This window comes from Engystomops pustulosus, chromosome 7 (genome assembly GCF_040894005.1).
Source record: "Engystomops pustulosus chromosome 7, aEngPut4.maternal, whole genome shotgun sequence".
In the NCBI taxonomy this organism is placed as follows: domain Eukaryota; kingdom Metazoa; phylum Chordata; class Amphibia; order Anura; family Leptodactylidae; genus Engystomops; species Engystomops pustulosus.
In genome coordinates this window covers 63,334,220-63,350,234 of record NC_092417.1, presented here as the reverse complement: position 1 = coordinate 63,350,234, position 16,015 = coordinate 63,334,220, and the positions used below count along the sequence as shown (strand labels likewise).

Sequence of the window (16,015 nt, the reverse complement as noted above, 5' to 3'; positions counted from 1 at the left end):
GCAGTTAAAGCCTCTATTTTGTTCCCCCTAGTTGCAATTAGACCACACACTCAAGTAAAAGAGATCACAAGAAAGGTTAGTACGTGGACCAGTAGAGGAGAGATCTCTTTGAAGCACCATCATTTTGCATGGCTGTCATGTGGTTTGCGATCATTGCAAAGTGGATGGTGATCTATAGACGGTGCATTTCTTGAAGGAGCCGCTGGAGTGGGCTGACGAATAACACGTAACCCAATGTTCTGCATATACAACAAAGTTTTTTTTTTTTTTTTTTACCATTGTTTGAACATCTGATCTTAGGCTGTACAGCATTTTATGTTATTGCCTACAGAACTGGGTTGAAGAAAACTGACTGCATTAAACAGACCGGTATGGCACAAAAAAACAAAACAAAAAAAACTGCTGTGTAACTGCTTCCGGGAAAACAAAAAAAAAATCCACAAAATGTTTAATTGTCATAGTCTAATGCCCATCATGTGTTATTAAATCGTCAGCTCTGCAATGAGATTCCAAGGCTTTCATGGTATAGATGTCCTGAGGCAATTCTGACTTGCGTCGTACAAGGGGTCTTTCTTTCTTCAGTTCTTTTTGAGCCTGAAAAAAAGGAAAGAAATGAATAAAGAAAACTGTAGCTTCATATTGGTGAATATATAACAGGTGGCTCGTAGTCAGAATCATCAATTCTCATGACAACTTTGGAATACTTAGTGACTCTACCCCCACCAAGTAGTATAATGTCCTGCCAGTATATGGTACAGAAATCTACTGCGATTCACAACATATGACATGTACTCAAGTATAAGCCGAGGCCCCTACTTTCCCAACAACAAACTGAGAGGACTTACTGATTAGCATATAAGCCTTGTGCGAGAAATGCAGCCTCTGACTCGGTATTAAAATGCCCAGCAGAGCCCCATTCAAAATAAAAGTAATACTTACCATGGACGCTCCCCGTAGCTCCTCGTGTTTCCCAGGCATACCCCTTGTGGCGTCTTTCCGGCAGTGCAGGCAGAGGCACGTGTATGTGCTCTGCCCACACACATACTATGACGCAGGGGGGCCCGGGATGTCACAGCATGTGTGTGGGAAGAGCCCATAAAGGTGCTCGCACTGCTTGAAAGACGCCAGGATATAGACACACACACTCGAGTATAAGCCGAGTAGCAAGTCTAATTTTCTGCTTATATAACAGGGGCTTATTGGTTTCGCCCGGAATAGCAGTGTCCCGGGTGCACTAGCTACCATATTAACTCATGGTTCAGAGTGGGAATTCACAGAAATTACACAATGGACCAAAATAGGAAAGGTATTTTCCAGGCATTTCTCTAGAACATACTACTAGCAGATTATAATGTTTGATAGGGCGGTAGACTACTTTAAAGAGCTTTTCAGAGACTTTCATTCAGTTGGTTACCAATTCCAGACAAGTGGAATTGGTAACATCCCATCAAACTATTCACTCTTATGGTTTAACAGACGCAGTGGTTGTGTCACAGCTCCATCCCTTACACCAAAATAAGAGTCACGTCTGGCATCCAACAAAGGGGATGCTACATTTTCTGGGGTAGTGCAACCCCTTCAATGATCTGATCCATGTATATGCAGTGTGTTGCACCCCACTGCACTGATGGCCTAAAAATAAAATACCCATAGACTAGGGTCCAACGCCTCCCCTCCAATTTGCTGTTCTCTGCAACTGATAAAGAGAACGAAACACAAGGCAGGGAGCTCCATTCAAGGTGTAGTGGTCAGAGCGGCTACATTTGAATGGTAGCGACACTGTTCAGCCACTACACAGAGATTAGAGACGTTTTCTTCAGTTACATTCTTCATTAAAGGGGTATTCCGGGAATATGAACGTCTGACACAAAAACCCATGATGATATAAATAAATATGTACAACAATACTCAATGTCATTAGTCACAAAATTGAGCTTATGATTTACAAAATGTATGGTCTCTCTAAAGTAGGTGGAGTTATCACTAAGATGGCCGCCACTGGAAACTACAAGTTCCATGATCCTTTAGTTCCCAGTAACTCCTCCTACCTCTTATGCTCTGCTCCCAGTGATGATGTAACAGACTTTCTTGCTCTGTTACCATAGTAATGCTGTGTAACTGCCATCACCACAACACTGGTCATACTGGATGCACTGCAACCAACCAACTACAGCCAAACGTAGTGGTGATCACATGACCTGCCCAGGCAGGTGCAGGACATGTGATGTGGACATGTGACCAGCGGCCATCTTCTGTCCTGTGTCTGCTCTGCAACGGACCGCGCGGAGGAAATTAACGGACTGATTAAAGGGCCAGTAGCATTTTAATTTTCCATTACAGTGTATGTCACCAGCATTTTCTGCTAAGGGGAACAAAATTTTAAATAACAACTAATTACACTTTATCTTCTATTTTGAGTACCCATTTGTATATGAATTATGCTGATTCCTGGAATACCCCTTTAATCAGGTGGTAATTTGATATTGAGGACGTATCATGAGAATGATCAATATTTTTAGACCAGAGAACCGCTTAAAGTGTTATTCAGTACAGTTTTAACGTCAGTGTTTGATCGTCACTAAAGAACCTTAAAACATTGCAAACATTGTAGGGTTATCTAGAGAGACAGCCAACTACTCAAACCATTAACCCATGCAGTACTTTCTAAGCAGAGGATTAAAGGTGACACTAGAAAACTTTTTTATATGAAATTTAAAAAGTAAAAGAATTGTTGGTAGTTACCTGTGATGCCTCTTCCCTCACGGTCTTCTTAAGCATCTGTACATCTTCAAGTAAGGGGCCATCTGTTTCCATTGCAACAGGACTGTTCAGAGCAGATGTGTCAGTATACATGGGGTACTGAAAGGCAAAGCAGTCATCAACTGGAGAGTAAAGCCACAAGTTGGCGACTCTCTACAAATAATTCAGTCGTGATGATCCATGATTTTCCAACAGCAAAAATGTGCAGGGAAGCCCTAACCTAAAGACGACCTAATAGATGAAGCATATCTAATGGATGGATCATATATTCTAATAGAGGTCCTCACACATTGTTGTACGATGTATGTAGCCATATGGCCAAAACAAACTGAAAACAACCCATTCAGATAGCATGTGTATAAACATCATGGCAGCAGCACACTTCAAAATGTCTATATCTTCTGAACCGTGACTTCTTCAAACACAGTTCTGTAGTCATTTTACAAGAAGGAGACACTCATTTCACTTTTAATATTGCATAGTGCCACATCGGCTGTTAAAGTCTCCTACATAGCTCATTCTAGATGCTATGGTACAGATGTTAGAGAGGTACAGCAACAACTGCATCTCTAGCGGAACCTGGGGAAGGGTGATGGACGGACCCTTTATTTTAAACAGTTTTTGGTATAGGTTCTCTCAATTTTACAGCTTATTAAAAACATGTTTTTTTTTCTCACATTTTCATTATTTTGTCTATAAACAAAAATATGTAATTAATATAACTTTCCCATGTTGAAAAAAAAATATATCAGTATTTAAATAGGAGCATAAAAACAACTGGAAAATATGACCTGTATTTTTGGGTACCAATCTTCCCATGATTTTATCCCCCCCTCCACCCCCTTAAGCGACAGAACCAGTCACTGCTCTGCTCATGAACATATGTGTGAGACACCTCCTGTAGTAGCCATTGTTTGTCACCCAGTATACAATAAGGTATGTGATAGAAATGAGCGGAGAGGAGCAGCTGAGTCAACAATCTTACGTGCGACCCACACAAGAGAAGTGCAGGAATCTCTGGTTCCCTCTCATACAAATCCCCCAGGAGGTAGAGGATGCTGCTTGTCACCAATACCCATAGGACGACCTGTCACTCTCCCCACACTTGGCCACCAGTGACTGCTCTACATTTTTATCTCACAATGTGTCAGGAACAGCTGCTAACTAAAGCCAGATGCTTAAAGAGACCTGCTGATAAAAGGCAGAGGTTATGCTCTATAGAAGTACAAAGCTGCAACCATTATATAGTACAAAACCTACAGGCAGCATCTTACAGAGGAGAAGGGAAAAGATTCAGTAGAACTTGTGTTATATGCAACCTAAATATATTTTTCCATGCTTAGAGCGGGTCCTACCAGTGACTGACTGCCCCTCCATTCATTGGCATATGTTCAGAGATGGCTGTCAACCATCGATAAGCCTGCCTCCTGACTTCACAACATATAAAGAGTGAAAATTGTATTGTAAAAAAAACCTTATTCTGGATATTTTTTCCCCCCACAAAAAACACAGATCAATCCTTTTAGCTCCTGCATGTTGCCTGTGAATTACATATACACTGTATTCTAATGGTGACTGGCTGGCTCCCTTTTAAGTGAATGTAGCATTCCTTTTTACTATACAATACTGCGGTGCATGGTAGCAGCCCTGGAGAGCTTTGTAACCATAGTTTGTGTATGTTGGAGCACTGGGCGAGTTTCCTCAAACTGCTGTGTTCTTTGATCTCTGTATATAAACCTCCCCTAGACCCTCTGCGCGGCTGTAATATCAAACCAGAATACTTATACTGCTCTTACTCAGAGGGGGCTGTGATGTGTTCACTGAAGAGTTCTCACACAGAGCATTCTAGTGTCCCAAGTCCTGCTACAATCCTGGAATATAAATATTTTTTCACAGTCCTGCTTCTACAAGCACTTCATACACAGGTATTGTTACACAGATCTCCAGGGTTAATATCTGCAGCATGTGTACATGAGTTTAACACTTCTAAGTACCCTATATGGCTTGTTTTACCTCTGAAGACTTTCTTTCTATTTTCTCATTCACCATGAGCTGGTGGGTGGAAACTAGCTGCTATGACGTCTCCAAGAAACTGCACATAGAAAGTATTTTTGTTCAAAAAGAATGGAAAAATATTTGTTATTTTCCTTTACGAATAGGTTTTATTCTGCTTTTGGATTTGTCCGCTTGGTTTTTCAGATCAGATATCTGGAAACTCCTAATTAGTAGGATTTCCAGAGGCGGGAAGTTTAAAAAAGCAATGCAAGTGCTCAGGGGTGGGTCTCACCCGAATGCTTCTGCCTTTCCCGTGAAACGCATGCACTCTACAACAATCACCCGGTGTTGTGCATGTAAAAATGCAAAACACTGGGTGCTTGTTACCAACTGCATGCCTTCCAATGGAAACCCAGATGCGATCGGGCCGGCTCGAGCCCAGTCCCCGGATGCTTGCCACATTGTGACTGACAATAGAGAACATCCTCTTCAAAGCTACAAAGTGACCACTTGAGAGGATGCTGTAATTAAAAGGAGAACATAATGGCAGACCTCTACATCAGCCCGAAAACAAAAATTCATCATATATTTTTTAAATTAAAGATTCTTTTTTAAAGGTATTAAAACATAATTACCAAATTTACACGATTAAAAGCAGACCCGAATATAAGCCAATGCCCCTAATTTTACCACAAAAAAACTGGGAAAACCTATTGACTCGAGTATAAGCCAAAGATGGAAAATGCATTGATCACCGCCCCCCCAGTATATTACCTAGCCCCCTGCCCCAGTACTGTATACAGCCCGCCAGCCCCCCGCCCCAGTACTGTATACAGCCCGCCAGCCCCAGTACTGTATACAGACAGCCCCCCCCCCCCCATTATCCAGGCAGCCCGCCCCCATTACATCGCCAGCCTGGCCCATTATCCAACCAGCCCACCCTATTATCCACCCAGCCCACCCTATTATCCACCCTATCCCCTCCCCCAATATTATGGCATGAAAGGTGAGCATTGAATTTCTTTTCTTTTTGACTGCAGTATAAGCAGAGTTTGTGTATTCCGGCACATTTTTTGTGCTGAAAAACTCGGCTTATATGGTATATAAATTTGGCATTTTCCTTACTACACTGAGCCACAGAGTGGAGAGGGAGTGTCACTTCAACTCCTGAGATGTAAAAACAAGATCCATAAGAAAATGTTATAACTTTTTTTTTGTCAATTCCACCTCATTTGGAACATGGATGCCTAATGGCGTGGCATTTGACATGAAGACTCTCCCTTTGGTGTTCTTCATCAAGCTCAATCCCTTCCAACAATGCCCTAAACTTAATACAAATATCTTGTTTTTTGAGTACCGTATTTTCCGGGCCATTAGGCGCACCGGAATATAAGGCGCATCAGTCCGATGTGCCTTATATGTGGAATTATTCCATATATAAGGCGCATCGGACTATAAGGCGCATCGGACTATAAGGCGCATCGGACTATAAGGCGCATCGGACTATAAGGCGCATCGGACTATAAGGCGCATCGGACTATAAGGCGCATCGGACTATAAGCCGGAGAGGTGAGCGGAGACCGGAGAGGTGAGCGGAGACCGGAGAGGTGAGCGGGGAAGGGGGTCCCTTCAGGTGGAGGATGGCAGCGGACCCTACTTACATAGGTCCCCGCTACCGGAAACAGCAGATCTCCAGCGGGAACTGCAGACCGACGCGGCAGAAGTTGTTCGTGCCGCGTGGTCTGCAGTTCCCGCTGGAGATCTGCTGTCTCCGGTTTCCGGTAGCGGGGACCTATGTAAGTAGGGTCCGCTGCCCTGAGCCATACATAGGGCGCAACGGACTATAAGGCGCACTTTGGATTTCTAAGGAAATCCTAGGCTTTTATGCGCGCCTTATAGTCCGGAAAATACGGTATTTCTTTATATACTAGGATCCTTTAGGTTATATTTACACACAAAAGTTCCACTGCAAAAATTTCTGCAACTGAAGATAAATTCCATTCATCGTCATGGGGTTGTCTCAGCAGTGCCGACATGGATTTTAGCATTTAACTGAATAAAACGGTCACAGAAAATTTGCAGTTTGAAGTGTGTGAATATCTCCATAAAGGTTTAGTGATTCTTAGTAGAATTTAAAACAAAGCAGTACACACCTGGGGGTTGGATTTGGCTAGATTCTCAATTTTAACCCAAGCTTCTTCTCTTTCTTTTAGCTTTAGCTTTTCCCTGGAAGGCAGAGAAGCAGAAAAATTTTATCATCTATAAAACTAGTTTAGTTCAGAATTCTGGCATAGACAGATTGATAAATCTCCCTATTGTGGTTTGTAGATAATTCTGAAGTCAGTTTCACCCGAAATGGCTGGCGCCTAATTAAGGGTTATAGGCTATTTTTCCAATCCAATTTATCCAAAAAAAAGGGGAGTGGCGCATTCTCCGTGCCACAAAATTCTGTCTGTTCGGCTGAAAATTCAGTTGGAAACTAGACCAACTAACGACTCGCCTTAATTAGGATTTCAAAGTTCCAAAAATACTACATATAAATCACAGGAAACTACTGTGTAGTCCATTTCTGCTCTGGTCTATTCACCATTTTCATAAAACTCCCAGGAACCATTACAATCAGACTTACTTTTGCTTCTCTGCCTTGAACTGTTGAGTGCAGTCATCAAAGAGTTTTTGGTTCATCTCCATAAACAATTTCAGAGCATTATATATTAAGCCATGGATAGTCCTGTGTTTAAGGTAAAGAAAAAGGAACAGTAAGTGAAAAGATATGCAACATTAATCTTTCATTAACACTACTTCAGAGCGTCTACTGCCTCAGGCAATCCGCACACATATGAAGGATTTATCCCAGCGATCCATAACCATTCTGCAAGCGTCAGAAACCAACAGGCTAAATCTACACGACCCAGAAAATGAGGAAAAATTTTCCGTCCGGTGGAGATGGGAGCCCAGTGGCCACTCCACTAGTTGGGACCTGCTCCATCTTTTGCGGTGTGGCCGCATGGCTTGGTCACGGTACGGCGAGACTTGGTGTACTCACAGCATTGTGAATGATACATAAACGGTGACTGTGAGCAGGCTGCAGTTTGAGTGGACAGTTCATGGCCCAAAAAACGGTTGTGTACACGAGGCCTGATGTGAGATATTGCTGCGGTTAGGGGGCAGAGCTCCACCCTTGCTTGCAAAAGTTTATTTTTGGACCAGGTTACTTATTTGCTGCAGGTTTTTTCTGCAAAACGTGTCTTAAATCCCATACACCACAATGCTACTGTATTAAAATGCTGATATTCCACAAAGTATCATGTACTACGCAACATGTGCTGATAACTTCAGAATATACTAGGACACGGATGTCAAAACTTCTCTTAACCTTAAGCCAACAAAACTGCTTGTGCATGCCCTTGTGCCCTCCCAGCACTCATGCATCCCTGTAATGTTTACTTAAGGCATCCCTCCCTGTATGGTCTTGTATGGATACAGCACACCGGAATAAATGACATTATTAAACATAGTAATCCCTACAGTGCCTAAATGTGCTTCTATACTACTCATATTCTTTCTCTGCTGATCAATGCATACAGAGCTGAAGACTATCCATCAGCCCACTGGAGCGCCATTGTTTACATTGTGACATTGCCAGTAAAGTTCTGCATGACAGGTAATTGTTTTGCGCACAAGTGAAAGATTTCTTACTTGTTCCAATGTGTCTTGGAGTTTCGGTACAAGGATGGGAACATAATGGGAAGGATTTTAGCTGCATTGTCACTGATTAAGCTCATGATGTACTCATTATTCCAATAATACAAGGCTCTTTCTGCCACCTGAAATAAAATAAATTTGGAACTTTTTCCAATATTTGTATCATGTAACATAATAGGGTGAGGGTATTACCCTTAAAAGGACTACGTACCTGGAAATGCGGGCTGGACACACACTTGGCCAGCTGTCTGAAGAGTGGTTCCATGACCTTCACAAACTCGGAAGGCTCTATGACGTCTAAAATTTCTTCTAGTTCATTTAAAAACATAACTTCCTTTGGACTGTGGGTTTTCGGCCAATACTTCAGTAGCGCCATGACCACCTGAAGAAAGCAAAAAAATACTTTAGGTTACTCTTCAGTGGTATACATTTTGCCCCTCAACGTGCACAAAGTATTTTACTAGCCTAGTTTCCTCCCAAAAATACTGAATTATTCTCATCTAACCAAAATAAAAATAACTAAAAACTTACCGGTTCAGTGAGTGTACTGTCCTTCTCCAAAAACTGTACTACACAATACGCCAGCTAAAATAAAATAATTTAGTAAATACAAAAAACACAAAAATAATTCATATGCACAAATAAAGAAAACAAGTTTCATTTTTAACCATTTCTGAACAGCTCACCTCACAGAAATGTAAACAAGAACAATATGCCATAATTCACAAATCTTTTAACCTTTTACTGCCTGAATAAAATTTACTCTTTTCACATTAAAAAAATAAATAAAAAAAAATAAAATCATTCCTGAGTCATAATTTTCTGCACCACTTTGCAATCATAGGCACCTTAACCCCTTCAGAACTCAGCCGATTTTGGCCCCTAGGACACGGCCCCATTTTTTAAATGTGACCTGTGTCACTATAAGTGGTTATAGCTTTGGAACGCTATAAGATATTCAGGGGATTTTGAGACACTACTTCAAATTACCATACATACTCGAGTATAAGCCTAGTTTTTCAGCACAAAAAAAAAGGCCTCTGCTTGTACTCGAGTATATACGGTAGTTTAAAAATTTGGATGAAATCTTTTGTGGTTAGTTATGAAAAAACCAGAAATTTGAAAATGAAGAATTTTTCCCAAAGTTCTAAATTTTCTACTTTTGATGCAGATAGACATTTGGAAAATCTAAGTGATGAATTTATTTGGGTGCTATGACTGCTTTATGTTGGCATGTTTTTTTTTTTTAAGATTCCCCATATTTTACTAGAATGTTATGAGGCTCAGAATTTAGGTGCCATTTTTACATTTTTTTGGGGGGGAAAAAAAAAAAAATCACCAAACCCCGTATTTAGAAGGACCTGCTCAACTTTTAATTAACTGCGAGAGGCCTAAATAATAGCTATACTCGTAAATTACCCCATTAAGGAAACTACACTCAACGTATGAAAAAGCACTTTTAAGAAGTTTATTAATCATTTACGTGTTTTATAGGGGTTAAAAAAAATGGAGGTGCGGTCTACAAGTTGTCATATTTTTTGACAATACATTCATTTTGGGTGGAAAATTAAACATTTGAAATGGATTAAATGAAAGAAAATAAAATAAATAAATGACTCCACAAAGTTTGATACCCAATTTCTCCCGAGTACACTGATACCCCATATGTGGTGGTGCCTGTTGTATGGGCGCACAACCGGGTATAGAGTGGAAGGAGGCCACATCCAGAGCAGATCTGCATTGTCACATTGTACACCTGTAGGTCCTGTTTTTTTTGCTACATGAGATGCACTTTTCTGGTACATAATTTTGGGGCATCTAAAGCTAATTTGGCCGTTTACCATACCATCAAAATAATATAGAATATTATTTTTATTCTATGGGCTGCCACGATTATGAAAATAGCTCATTTATATATATTTTTTTCATTTTTACTGAATAAAAAGTAATTTGTCGAAAATGTTGTTAATTTTAGCATCAAAGTCTTTCATATGCATTACCGTATATAGTCGAGTATAAGCCGACCCGAGTATAAGCCGAGGCCCCTAATTTTACCACCAAAACCTGGGAAAACCTATTGACTTGAGTATAAACCGAGGGTGGAAAATGCATTGGTCACAGCCTCCCAGTATACAGCCTGCCAGCCCCCTTAAAGTATACAGCCTCCAGCCCAGTTTGCCAAGCACATTAAAAAAAAAAAAAAAAACTTCCATACTCAACTGCAGGCGGCTTCCTGATGCTCCGTTCCGCGTGGCTGGTCTTCGGTCTCCGGTCTTCTCTGTGTTGTATCAGCCGGCAGATACGCATCCATGCGATCTGCCGGCTGGTGCACAATATCATGTGGCGGTGTCACCGCTGATGACGTCGCGTGATATTGTGATATCACAACGTCGCGTGATATTGTGCGCCAGCCGGCAGATCGCGTGGATGCGTGTCTGCCAGCTGATACAACACAGAGAAGACCGGAGACCGAAGACCAGCTGCGGGGAAGACAGAAGAGGAGCCGCCGAACATTGGGAGCCACGCGGACCATTGGCCTCCGGAGGGCGAGTATGGAAGTTTTTTGTTTTTTATTGACTCGTGTATAAGCCGAGGGGAGGTTTTTCAGCACATTTTTTGTGCTGAAAAACACGGCTTATACACGAGTATATACGGTACTTTTATTTTTCATCAGACAAATCTAGTTATGGGCTTATTTTTTTCAAGAAGTGTTGTTCTTTTGGTGGTCTTATTTTAGATTGCTCTACAAAGGGATTAAAAAAAAAATGTTCAGCATTTTTAAAAGGGTAATAATTAAAAATTATCTAAGGGATTAACACCGATTGCGGGTATTACAGTGCGGTGTCAGTTGTAACAAAGAGCTGACGGCTGCTGCTTCTGGTGCCTGCTCCGTTTGTGTGCTGGTGCCAGAAGCAGGACGCTATAGTACGTCCCCGTGTGGGAAGTATCTTCCCGCAGGGACGTACTATTGCGTGCTGGTGCGCGTAGGGTTAAAGAGGACCTTTCACCACATATGTAGATTTGTATATCAGTTTGAAGGGGCTGCTACACATATCCATGGACAATTTGAATTTTCCTTCTAGCCCCCACGGTTGCAGACATCAGTATCTGACCATGGTACTCTGTGTTCTGTCAGAGAGGAGGGGCCGTCGGCGTGCGTTATGCTAATATTATGCCAATTCTCTTATACTGTCCAATCAGTGGCAGACATTGTGTGATCTCTCTATGTAGATGCTCTGTATTGTGTTAGCATTCTGCAAATATGCAGGTAACTGTACGTTTACACCATATTTACGAAAACGCAATGTTACAAAAGGAAATGCGAACGGAATGCAAATGCAATGTAAACGCAAATGCAGCGTAAACACACATGCAATGGTAAACACCATGTAAACGCAAACACCATGTAGATGTAAACACCCCACAAAAGCCATGAAAACGCAATGTAAATGCCATTCAAAACGGCATGTAAACACAATGCAATCACCACGTAAATACAAATGTGACGCAAACGTCAAGTAACCGGCAACGCAAATGCAACAAACGCAACTTTAATGGAAAACGCCATAGAAATGCTAACTACGCGTAAACAAAATGTAAGTGCCAAGTCCACATACACACAATGCAAACGTAATGTAAATGCAAGAGCAGCACAAAGGCAGAGTAAACGCAAACGTCACATGAACGCAAATGGCACAGGCAAAGGCCATGTGAAGGCAAAGGCTCCTCCAAAGTTGCCTGCTGCTGATTGGACAATATGAGGGAAGATTAGCATAACACAGGCCTTTAGCTCCTTCTCCCTGACAGAAGACAGATTACAATGGTCACATACCAATACTGATATCTCTACAGCCATAGGGGGTAGAAATCAAATTCAAAGTGCCCCTGGATCTGCATAGCTGCCCCTACATAATGATATATGAATCTCCACATGTGAGGTGGTAAAAGCTCCTCTTTAAAGCAAATATGCATCATCATGTTGAATGGCTTAAGCACATAGCTATGGTTTGTCCATTAATCATGGACCATCAAGTTTCCCTACATTACAGGCTGACCACAGTGACGCAGACAGGACTCTGATATATATCCCTATTCTCCCCTTCTCTGTGCATCTTATCTCACTATGATACATGGAGTCCTGTCCTAGCTACTGTGGTCAGTCCATGAAATCTGGTCACTGCATGGTCTGTGATTGATAGACCACAGTCAAATGGTAGAGCATTCACCGTTATTCCTCTTGCTCATATGCACTTGGGACACTTATAGGACAAATATCCTTCCTGAGCGATATAGAGGCTGATAATATGAAGAAAACTTTAGTGCACAGCCCATTCCCCCGCTCTTACCTGTGGATGGTAGACGCTGAGTGACTTCACTTTATGTAACGGTAATAATACCTTAAGTAAAAATATCTTGTGCTCTTCTTTTAATGGTAAGGCAAATCCATTAATTATACTGTAAAAGAGGGTGAAGCGTTGTATAATGAAAATATTTTCCTGTGGAATAGGGCTTCTTATTTGATTTGCAGTCAACTTTTGCATGCAAAATGCTGTCCCTGGCGGCCACACGCAGAAAGCAGCTACATTTGTGGCCAATTGCCTTTCTGAAGATTTATTTTATTATTAAACCTTTTAAGACTCAACATTCCTATTCTCATAATAGACAGATGTCTGTATTTATTTGCTTCTGTTGCGTATGTAGTGTACATCAGTCCCAGTCTCTAGGCCCCTTGCAATACTATGTCTTACAGACTTAGGCTACATTCACACACATGTATGGGGGACGTATATACGGGTGATATACGTCCCCCATACACTTCTATGGGCTCACGGCCCTGTACGGGAGCGGTACGGTGCAGCACACGTGCGGCACCGTACCGCTCCGTAGCCCGGGAAAAGATAGGACATGTCCTATCTTTTTCCGTGATACGGTGCCGTGCCCTGTATCTTCCTATGGAGAGGGGCGGGGGTGAACAGCGCTCATCCCCGGCTCCTCTCCGCAGTGCCGATGTATGCCGGCCGGACTACGGTGCATACATCGTGTGAATGTAGCCTTCGAGGTTAATCCCACAAAGTGCCACCAACCTGTTATCCAGGACAGTGACAAAGTCACAACTATGTCCTTATATATTCCAGGATTTTTAGCTTTATATAGAAATAAATCTTTGAATGCTGCGTACCAATGACATGAATGTAGTCACGTGGGTGGATGTCCTTTAGGTTTAGCTGCAATAGGTAACATATGAGGATGTACTAGACCTATGGAGCACAATTGTGGCTCTTCTCCATGTCTTAGTTCCTTTGTATGTATAGTACAGTGATCTTTTTGTGTGCAATGCTGAAACTTCCAGCATATAGAAGGACATTCTATCACTGCCCTGCATTAGAGGATAGTGACAGCTTGTTAGCCCAAATCCAGTAGCCATGAACGTTTTCCTAAAACCACAACATTAGCTTGGGTAACCCTCGATTTGCTCTACTCTCCTTAACAGATTGCTGCCAATAACCAATGATTGGGGAGTGCCGTCCAATTTTGCAGATATGCTGCTTATGAACCAAAAGTACAGAAATATACTGGATATGCAATTAACCCCTTCCCGCCGCAGCCCTTTTTCGATTTTGCGTTTTCATTTTTCACTCCCCACATTCAAAAATCTGTAACTTTTTTATTTTTCCATGTAAAGAGCTGTGTGATGGCTTATTTTCTGCGTAACAAATTACACTTCAAAATGGTGGTATTTAATATTTCATGCCGTGTACTGGGAAAAAAATTCCAAATGCAGTGAAATTGGTAAAAAAACGCATTTGTGCCGTATTCTTGTGGGCTTGGATTTTATGGATTTCACTGTGCACCCCAAATGACATGTCTACTTTATTCTTTGGGTCGGTACGATTACGGGGATACCAAATTTGTATAGGTTTTATAATGTTTTCATACATTTAAAAAAATTAAAACCTCCTGTACAAAATTTTTTTGGGGGATTTTGCCATCTTGTGGCGCTAATAACTTTTTCATACTTTGGTGTATGGAGCTGTGGGGGGTGTTTTTTGCGGATTTTGATGACGTTTACAATGTTATCATTTTTAGGACTGTAAGACCTTTTGATCACTTTTTATAGAATTTAAAAAAAATTTTTAAATGGCAAAAACGTGCCATTTTCGAATTTGGGTGCGATTTTCAGTTACGGGGTTAAACACAGTGAAAAACCGTTATCATATTTTGATAGATCGGGCATTTTCGGACGCGGCAATACCTAATGTGTTCATGATTTTTACTGTTTATTTATATTAATTCTAGGGAAAGGGGGGTGATTTGAATTTTTAGGGTTTTTTATTATAATTTTTTTTATTTTAACTCTTATTTTTTACTATTTTTCAGACTCCCTAGGGTACTTTAACCCTAGGTTGTCTGATCGATCTTATCATATATTGCCATACTACAGTATGGCAGTATATGGGGATTTTACTACTCATAAATTACCATGTGCTGACAGCACATGGTAATGAATGGGTTAACCCGAAGTAGCTTCGGGTCTTCGTGAGACCCGAAGCTACCATGGTGACGGATCGCCGCTCCCCGATGACGTCAAGGGGAGCGACGATCCATGGAAAGATGGCGGCGCATGCGCGCCACCGTCTTTTTGAAGCCGCCGGCTCGGCCCGCGAGCCCTCTCCATGTACCTGGACCCGACATGTGACGTACTATTACGTCACATGTCGGTAAGGGGTTAAAAGGTGTATAAATATTTTTGTTATTTATGAATAATAGTTTTAGTCTAAAGTGTTGTCAATGGCAGATTAGAAAAACTGTATCCCATATAAACACATACCTTCCAAGGATTTCCAATAGCTCTGCTATGCCATTGTGATGTTCTGTTTCATAAATAAACCTAAAATAAAAAAAAAAGGTCTAATTTAGAGCTACTTGCTTCCATCACCAAGAACAGCACACCCCTGATCATTGTTAATAAAGTTTTTTCCAGGCCTCTATACGCCTCCATAGGAAAGATCATTAGTAGATGACCAGTTGGAGTCATAAGGAGCCACATAGAAGATGCAATTCTACCTACAACTCTTCAGCCAGTGATGGCCTGTGGAAGAGTAGATCAGCGTGCTTGGCTGTTTTTGCTGCTTCAACATTCAAATGAATCATTGCTCCAAAAAAGGTGGAAGGGCGATGCCCTATAGTGGGGTCCTGCTGGCATTCATTTATTCGGCTTGTACTGTCTCCCATCCTTATGTAGCACATCATGAAATGGATAGTAATATAGAGACAGTTTCTATTACTCTACACTGAAAGTTTGGGTGCGGCGTTACTGTAAAGAAATTCACCCTGCAGCAGTTTTCACTTAGATTGGTCAGAAGACAAGGCACTAGACAGACTGCGCTATAGAACAGCTGACCTTTTCTTTGTAATAATCAGAGCTCTACATGTCAGCTTTGTATAAAAATGCTGATTTTGGGGAAGCTGCAGGCAGTAAAGAGCATTTTAGACAAAATGCAGGTCACATATCTACAGGATTAAAACAAAAAATTAATGACATCACAAAGCAGTA

At 41.4% G+C, this 16,015-nt stretch overlaps 1 protein-coding gene across 4 annotated transcripts in view; it reads right to left on the bottom strand.

Moving 5' to 3' along the window:
* Positions 1 to 237: 237 nt before the first annotated feature.
* PPP2R5C (protein phosphatase 2 regulatory subunit B'gamma) overlaps positions 238 to 16,015 on the bottom strand; it is a 70,231-nt gene continuing 54,453 nt past the window's right edge. For 3 of the 4 annotated variants that reach the window (XM_072116195.1, XM_072116196.1, XM_072116198.1), the window contains 9 exons: positions 15,290 to 15,349; positions 12,807 to 12,915; positions 8,992 to 9,045; positions 8,672 to 8,842; positions 8,455 to 8,582; positions 7,385 to 7,486; positions 6,909 to 6,981; positions 2,743 to 2,859; positions 238 to 594 (listed from right to left, as the gene is read on the bottom strand). In XM_072116195.1, the coding sequence (XP_071972296.1) occupies positions 463 to 594; positions 2,743 to 2,859; positions 6,909 to 6,981; positions 7,385 to 7,486; positions 8,455 to 8,582; positions 8,672 to 8,842; positions 8,992 to 9,045; positions 12,807 to 12,915; positions 15,290 to 15,349 (946 nt within the window). In that variant the 3' untranslated portion in view covers positions 238 to 462. Of the gene's footprint in view, positions 595 to 2,742; positions 2,860 to 4,773; positions 4,853 to 6,908; positions 6,982 to 7,384; positions 7,487 to 8,454; positions 8,583 to 8,671; positions 8,843 to 8,991; positions 9,046 to 12,806; positions 12,916 to 15,289; positions 15,350 to 16,015 lie in introns of those variants that run through there. The other variant, XM_072116197.1, reaches the window with a different exon arrangement.